Raw genomic sequence first — 9,158 nt, forward strand, 5'->3', positions numbered from 1 at the left:
GCTTTACATCTGATTATTTTCTCACATATTATATGGTTTAGTAAAATAACCATTCAGAGAAGCATTTTCATGCAAAAGCCATCCACCAATACTATAGAATCAATATCCCATAGATCTTTTAAAATTGCTGTCCCTGGGTACCCCATATGTTTAATGGAACAGCCCTGGCTCAGACACAGACTGATTATAAAAAATAAGGACACATCAGATATATCTCCATAAAACAATATAATCTTCAGCAATCAGACAATGATACATGTATATGACTTGTTAGAATGCATTGTGAAATATCTAAAGAAAGACAAAAAAATCACAATTTACAGGAAATTCATACTTTCCTCCAATCTCTGAAATTTGATTGGCATTATATAAAACTTGGCATTGAGGGTAACATTGCCATTATAAAGCAGTTTTACAGAGCATTTGAAGCACACACAGTACCAATGCATTTCTGAGACAGATACAAAACAGCCATATATAATAACACAGTCAATATAAATTTCTAAAAAAAATCTTTACATCTCCATCTTATTTAGGAGTATTCAGTAGATTACTGAATTTGATAAAGTAGCACTATCAACAGACTAACATCAATGTCAGCTCAACAGGAAGTGGGAAGGAGACACACAGAATTCTATATATGGCACATAATCCTACTGTACATCCATTTGTCAGCACACGGCCATGTTCAGAGGCAATTCTACACAAATGCAGAGCAAAGGCATCCCAGCCACTACATTCACAGCACATGATGTCTCATCAATCAAGGAAATCGCACAAATATATGGATTTTTTCTTTCAAATCTTGAGGTATGGACTAAAATTTTCCATTTTTTCTATACAAATGAGGGGCATCTCAAGTAGGGGAAGTGAGCCACTAAAAGTTGTCGCATGTTCTCCAGTTTGTGGACAAATTCTGCGGGAATGTCGTTTTTATGAGCAAGGAACCATGGATAGAGTGATCCTGACATTACGGTAACGGGGGACAGGGAGGACAACTCCAGCAGGGACAGCGCTATACTGTGCTGTAAATCCTGGCTCGCTGTAAAAAAAAATCACAGAAATACAGCACTTAATTACTCGTTATAAATTTAAAATGACATAAAATGTTTAAAACTGTAAAACAGATCATATCGCTATGAACGAAACATTCTGTCACACATCACATGATATATTGTAGTGTGTAGAGTCATATACACAGCCTTGTGAACACACTCATGTCAAAACACAGTGAAGGGATTTCATCTATGTAGTAATCATTAGTTCATCAACATTAATTTTCTTGGAACAGAGCCAAGACAATTCCACCATTGGTCACCTGTTTTCTCTGTGATAGTACGTGACTGTACACTATCATTGTAATCTGTACCCCCTAGAAGTTGTGCAACAAGGAAGCAATGATAAACAAGATTGCTACACATAGCCATGTACCCCACTGCCGTAAAAAAAAGTTGAAGCATAAAAGTCCCATAACTCCTATAAAATTTGTCGAATCAAGATGACAGCGCAATATGATCAACTACATATGGTGACTAACAAATCTTCAAAATTTGAACAAAATCCGTTGAACGGTTTTGGAGGAGTTGCGTCCACAAAGTGTTCCTATAGTGTAGCATGTACAAATTCAACAAAGTCCCATAACTCCTATAAAATTTGTCGAATCAAAATGGTGGCACAATATGATCAACTACACATGGTGACTAACAATCCCACAAAATATGAACAAAATCCATTGAGCGTTTTCTGAGGAGTTGCGTCCACAAAGTGTTCCTATAGTGCAGCATGTACAAATTCAACAAAGTCCCATAACTCCTGTCAAAATTGTCGAATCAAAATCGCAGCATATGATCAACTGCACATTGTGACTAACAATCCTACAAATTATGAACAAAATCCGTTGAGTGGTTTTGGAGGAGTTGCGTCCACAAAGTGTTTCTATAGTGTAGCATGTACAAATTCAACAAAGTCCCATAACTCCTATAAAATTTGTCGGATCAAAATGGTGACACAATATGATCAACTACACATTGTGACTAACAATGCTACAAAATATGAACAAAATCCATCAAGCGGTTTCTGAGGAGTTGCGTTCACAAAGTGTTCCTATATTGTAGCATGTACAAATTCAACAAAGTCCCATAACTCCTGTCAAAATTGTCGAATCAAAATTGCGGCATAATATGATCAACTACACACTGTGACTAACAATCCTACAAATTATGAACAAAATCTGTTGAGCGGTTTCTGAGGAGTTGCGTCCACAAAGCGTTCCTCTTGTGTAGCATGTACAAATTCAACAAAGTCCCATAACTCCTGTCAAAATTGTCGAATCAAAATGGCAGCGTAATATGATCAACTACACATGGTGACTAACAATCCCACTTAATATGAACAAAATCCGTTGAGCGGTTTCTGAGGAGTTGCGTCCACAAAGTGAAGTGGGACGGACGGACAGACGGATGGACACCGGTATTTCTATGTCCCCCTGCAGTGGGGGACAACAAGTAGCAATCCATTCCATAAAATTGTAAACATGCCTGATTGGAAACTGCAAATAAAGTATTTTCATTTTACTGAATTTCAAACTGAAGATTTTGGTGTAATGCTTTATTACCTATTTCAGACATGAGTATTTTGGTGAAGTATTTTCGGATGATCTGGGACATGCATTTCTCATTCATGGTGGTCAACTGTGTTAGAGCACATCCTGAAACAAGAAATACAAATAATTGTATTTTTTTCACAAGAGATACTTTCAGACAATTGTCAATGAAATACCCTGCAGTTATCTTGTATCAGCACATCTTCCTGACTTGTTTGACTAATAAAATAACTGTGCATTATACACCACAAATACATGACAATAAATTCATTCAGACTGCATGATTGTCTCACACATTTAAAGAGCATGATAGTTTCGTATATTTAGATAGCTTCAGCCTCTTTATCATTCCTTTAGACAAACATTATTATCTTCCAGTCTGTTTAGTGGTACATCACATATGTTTGAAAGCAGTTCAAATAAACTCAGAACGAAAATAAAAAGAATCTCTATTGATTAAAAAATTTAAACTTGTATTTGCAGCATTTCCAATAATATGATTTTACAGTAGTACAATGATAATAATTAATATATTCCAAGTTAATTAATATCTCTCCAATCATGCGCTTACCTGCTATCTGAACAATGACCTTGACATAATGCTCCACAGTCTCTGTCTGCTTTGACCGGAGTTTGTTGACCAGAGGGCTGACCGCCACACCGATGAAGACCGTCTTATAGAATCCCACCTTCTGCATCACCAAGAGTAACTCAACAGCCCGTCGTAACTCATCAATCTGACCTGTAGGAGAATCATTTAAAGGGTCACAAAGATATCGAAAAAAGAGCACCATCTGAAGCTTATAAATTTAATCTCTAGTTGAACCGAAAAATCAAAGCACTGTCTTGTAGTGACCCTATAAACTTGGTCCTGGTCACTTAGAAAGGCAACATAAAACAACCTATAAAAGTGAATATTTTCATGCACTTTCTAATTCTATATTCTCATAATATAACGATTGCTTCAATAGTTAAAACATTTCATTTCATACACATCAATTTCTTGGCAAACTGTGGTAGATGTAATAATTATAAATACATTCAATTGAACTTCAGTATGAAAGGTGAAGATAACGAATAGTGATCAATCTCATAACTCCCACAAGGAATACAAAATAAAGAGTTGGGCGAACATGGAACCCTGGACACATCAGATGTGGAATCAGGTGTCTAGGAGGAGTAAGCATCCCATGTCAACCGGTCACATCCGCCATGAGCCCTAACTCTTGATCAGGTAAACGGAGTAATCCAGTCAAAATCAGTGTGCCGATAACGGTCTAACATTCTGTATGAAACGCGTCAGACAACATTTGACCCATGATAGGTTGTATTGACGAACTAGATCATTATGACAACCATAGAATGCTGACTTTAAATGAGATTGTTGAAACCCCAGTAACATCAACTTATTTGTCAGTAGCTTGCCTCGATATTAAAACTGATCATACCATATGCAGAACAAGCTCTTGCATATCGAATCAATTGAGAGATATCAACACCATATGCAGGTGATAATGGAATATTGCTACATAAATATGGGAAGTTGATGATGGAGAAGTTGAAATCATCCCGTCATAAGTTGTTAGTTTGCTATTAATATCTCAATCGAGTTCAAAATGAGGTTTGACTGTAATTAGGAACTGCTTTGTAAAAACACACATAGATTGAGACTGAAATCCATGGTTTGTTACAGTTTCACTCACAATCTTTTGAAATAGAAATTGTTTACAATGTACATATCACTTATTCAATTTCATATTCCAACTCTTCAGCTAAGGAGATAAATTCAAATTCTGCCAATTCATTGCCTACAGTGTTAAAAAAGAAGACTTTTAAATGAATCTTCCTCAATATGATCACATGTAAAGACTTTAAAGCTCACTTGTGGGATCACCCTAGCCCTATGAGTCATGGGTTGAAAAAACTAGAAACTTTAACCCCCTTTTATATAAGGATGATTTCTGGGATGTTTGGTTCAAATTTGTTGTGTGGTTCTCGGGAAGATGCTGAAAATGAGAAAAAGTTGACTGTCGGTGGTGGGAAGACAGACTACAAACAAACCTTAATTGAATAAGCTCACGAGATTACCTGATCAGGTGATTTAAAATATTTTATACAATTCTGTAAACCTAAAACTGTTTGACAGCTATGGTGCCTTTTATCTATTTACATTTAGTGCATTAGGAGTTACTTCCCTTCATGGTATTTACTGTTTTATGATCATATTTCAAAATGGATGGTGTGATTTTTGTAACCATGGTATAATTTTGAAGAGCTTATCATACACAAAAATAATCAACCATAGAAATTTACAAAATTTTGATCAATGCTTGATTTATTTCAATTGAAGTCAATGGGAAGAGCATGTTTTATTAAAATATTTTTAAAATAAACTGTTTTTCATAAAAATCTCTTAGTAAAAGTTAAATAAACTTTTCTTTTATAAAAATATAAAATAAAATAAAATTTTGTAATTTACCAGATATTTTTAGAAAATTAGATTTTTCCTATTTCTATCAAGGGCGGACAACTAATTCCAAAATGTTTTGAGTGCAAAAAGATTGACTTCTAATCATTTACCATACATATAAATTTGATTTAAAGAACCTCCTGTGACACCTTTCAATCACATTCTTAAAATACACCTATTATATTTGTTTAATAAGTAAGACATCTCACAATATGTAAGAAATATGGGTTAAAAGAAAAGCTGGAAAAAAAGTACCTTGGTTGCTATGAAAGTCGGCACACTTTTCCTCGATTTCTTTAACCATGTGCTGTAGGAGAACATTGTTTTGGTGAACACACACATCCCAGTTGACCAACTTCTTTAGGCAAACAGAGATCTGAAATGTTGACATTACATAAAGAAATGGTACTCAATTTACATGTACACCATAATGTATTTACATTTCCAATGTTTTGTCTTCGACAGCGTTACAAATTTTGTAATGATAGCCATTTCCTCATAAATGTAATGCTGTTGTGAACAATGTGAGTATGGATCTAGATAAATATAGCATGCCTATTTTAATGGCTATGAATCCCAACAGATATAAAAAAAAAAATTTTCATTTATGAAAATATATGAGGGCAAGAACTGCAATGCTTCACCTGACAGCATACTTTTAAAGAAGTGCGTATGCCACCGTGCCTCATGAAGTATGCTGGTGTGAAGCATCACAGTTCCTGCCCTCAAGTACTTTCAAAAATGAAATTCATTTCTAAATGTATTACTTTCACTGTTACAAATTAAGCTGACCTTTGTCCCCTTGTCTTGCAATTCCTGGAGTTCTTTCATTATACAGGCCTCCATGACAACTAGCACAGGGCTTGTTTCTGTAATAGAGTTTTACATGTGTGTGAGTCCTAGTCTGCCAAACAAAGTTTTACATGTGTGTGAGTCCTAGTCTGACAACAGAATTCTACATGTACAAATTTTCTTGACTGGCAACAGAATGTTAAACATGCGAGAGTCCTTATCTGAACCACTTACAGCTGTGTAATGATTCTGGATCAATAACAGTAAAATATCCCTACTTCACTTTACTTACAATAATACATTCTGCAAGACATTCTTTTGAAGGATTAAATATGAGATTCTCCAATTTCAATGTCATAATTCCCACACTATTATTTTTGAATTTCTGAATCAATACTTCATGTTTTCCAAACTGATCCTCAACTCCCATCTTGCCCATAATCAAAACAGCTAGCAAGTGGCTCTAGAGATATGAAACTTGTATCAAAGTTTGAGATCAAAAGTGAGCTTTTCCCTGCTTGATGGTTCCAGGGTGCAGTTTACAATGAGTATGCTAGAGTTGTCATGGTTACCTGAGGAGTTCCTATAGAGACACCAGGGCCACACTCCAGCTATTGTCACAGCAATCATGGCAGCATTTAGATATTTACAGGTCATCACATGGTAGAAAAACACTCTAACATGCTCCGCATCACCTAGTTAAAAACAAATAGGAGACTGAGAACACCCTGTCTAGTAAAAAAAAAAACCACGAGACTGAGAACCCCCTGTCTGGTTAAAAACAAACAGGAGACTGAGGACACCGTCTGGTCAAAAATAAACAGGAGACTGAGGACACCGTCTGGTTAAAAACAAACAGGAGACTGAGGACACCCTGTCTGGTTAAAAATAAACAGGAGACCGAGGACACCCTGTCTGGTTAAAAATAAAAAGAGACTGAGGACACCCTGTCTAGTTAAAAATAAACAGGAGACTGAGGACACCCTGTCTAGTTAAAAATAAAAAGAGACTGAGGACACCCTGTCTAGTTAAAAATAAACAGGAGACTGAGGACACCCTGTCTAGTTAAAAATAAAAAGAGACTGAGGACACCCTGTCTGGTCAAAAATAAACAGGAGACTGAGGACACCCTGTCTGGTTAAAAATAACAAGAGGCCCATGGGCCACATCGCTCACCTGAGTCACCTTGGCCCATATCTGAAGACTTTCCATATATATTTGCATGTAAAACCTTGGTCCCTATTATGGCACAAACTACCCTTTGCAAACTTGAATCTACACTATGTCAGAAAGCTTTCATGTAAATGTCAACTTCTTTGGCCCAATGGTTCTTTTAAAGCTTTTTTCTATATTTGTATGTAAAACTTTGACCCCCCCCCCCCCACTTGTGGCCCCATCCTACCCCCCGGGGACCATAATTTGAACAAACTTGAATCTGCACTATGTCAGAAAGATTTCTTGTAAAATATCAGCTTTTCTGACTCAGTGGTTATTGAGAAAAAGATTTTAACTATATATTTGTATGTAAAACTTTGATCCCCCTTGTGTCCCCATCCTACCCCCGGAGCCCATGATTTGAAGAAACTTGAATCTGAACTATGTCAGAAAGTTTTCATGTAAAAATCAGCTTTTCTGGCTCAGTGGTTCTTGAGAAGAAGATTTTTCCTATATATTTGTATGTAAAACTTTGATCCCCTATTGTGGCCCCATCCAACCCCCGGAGCCCATGATTTGAACAAACTTGAATCTGCATTATGTCAGGAAGCTTTCATGTAAATCTCAGCTTTTCTGGCTTAGTGGTTCCTGAGAAGAAGATTTTTAAAGTTTTTCCCTATATATTTGTGTGTAAAACTTTGATCCCCCCCTTGGGGCCCCATCTTATCCCCGGGGCCATGATTTGAACAAACTTGAATCTGCACTATGTCAGAAAGTTTTCATGTAAAAATCAGCTTTTCTGGCTTAGTGGTTCTTGAGAAGAAGATTTTTAAAGATTTTTCCTATATATTTGTATGTAAAACTTTGATCCCCTATTGTGGCCCCATTCAACCCCCGGAGCCCATGATTTGAACAAACTTGAATCTGCATTATGTCAGGAAGCTTTCATGTAAATCTCAGCTTTTCTGGCTTAGTGGTTCCTGAGAAGAAGATTTTTAAAGTTTTTCCCTATATATTTGTGTAAAACTTTGATCCCCCCCTTGGGGCCCCATCTTATCCCCGGGGCCATGATTTGAACAAACTTGAATCTGCATTATGTCAGGAAGCTTTCATGTAAATCTCAGCTTTTCTGGCTTAGTGGTTCTTGAGAAGAAGATTTTTAAAGTTTTTCCCTATATATTTGTGTGTAAAACTTTGATCCCCCCCTTGGGGCCCCATCTTATCCCCGGGGGCCATGATTTGAACAAACTTGAATCTGCACTATGTCAGAAAGTTTTCATGTAAAAATCAGCTTTTCTGGCTTAGTGGTTCTTGAGAAGAAGATTTTTAAAGATTTTTCCTATATATTTGTATGTAAAACTTTGATCCCCTATTGTGGCCCCATCCAACCCCAGGGGCCCATGATTTGAACAAACTTGAATCTGCATTATGTCAGGAAGCTTTCATGTAAATCTCAGCTTTTCTGGCTTAGTGGTTCTTGAGAAGAAGATTTTTAAAGTTTTTCCCTATATATTTGTATGTAAAACTTTGATCCCCCCTTGTGGCCCCATCCTACCACCGGGGGCCATGATTTGAACAAACTTGAATCTGCAATACGTCAGGAAGCTTTCAGGTAAATTTCAGCTCTTCTGGCCCAGTGGTTCTTGAGAAGAAGATTTTTAAACGACCCCACCCTATTTTTGCATTTTTGTGATTATCTCCCCTTTGAAAGGGACATGGCCCTTCATTTGAACAAACTTGAAAGCCCTTCACCCAAGAATGCTTTTGGCAAAGTTAGGTTGAAATTGGCCCAGTGGTTCTGGAGAAGAAGTCGAAAATGTGAAAAGTTTACAGACAGACGGACGCCGGACAAAATGTGATCAGAATAGCTCACTTGAACCTTCGGTTCAGGTGAGCTAAAAAGAGACTGAGGACACCGTCTGGTCAAAAATAAACAGGAGACTGAGGACACCGTCTGGTCAAAAATAAACAAGAGACTGAGGACACCCTGTCTGGTCAAAAATAAACAAGAGACTGAGGACACCCTGTCTGGTCAAAAACAAACAAGAGACTGAGGACACCCTGTTTAGTTAAAAACAAACGTGAGACTGAGGACACCCTGTGTGGTTAAAAATAAACAAGAGACCGAGGACACCCTTT

The 9,158-nt window shown here is 36.9% G+C and overlaps 1 protein-coding gene across 1 annotated transcript in view; it reads right to left on the reverse strand.

Moving 5' to 3' along the window:
- Positions 1-209: 209 nt before the first annotated feature.
- Positions 210-9,158, reverse strand: part of LOC125658798 (uncharacterized) — a 55,753-nt gene continuing 46,804 nt past the window's right edge. Inside the window, exons 21-26 of the mRNA XM_056148975.1 lie at positions 6,437-6,559; positions 5,865-5,941; positions 5,328-5,448; positions 3,174-3,344; positions 2,615-2,707; positions 210-1,042 (exon numbers count right to left, since the gene is read on the reverse strand). Of these exons, the coding sequence (XP_056004950.1) occupies positions 837-1,042; positions 2,615-2,707; positions 3,174-3,344; positions 5,328-5,448; positions 5,865-5,941; positions 6,437-6,559 (791 nt within the window). The 3' untranslated portion in view covers positions 210-836. The remainder of the gene's footprint in view (positions 1,043-2,614; positions 2,708-3,173; positions 3,345-5,327; positions 5,449-5,864; positions 5,942-6,436; positions 6,560-9,158) is intronic.

Source organism: Ostrea edulis, chromosome 9 (genome assembly GCF_947568905.1).
Source record: "Ostrea edulis chromosome 9, xbOstEdul1.1, whole genome shotgun sequence".
NCBI lineage: Eukaryota > Metazoa > Mollusca > Bivalvia > Ostreida > Ostreidae > Ostrea > Ostrea edulis.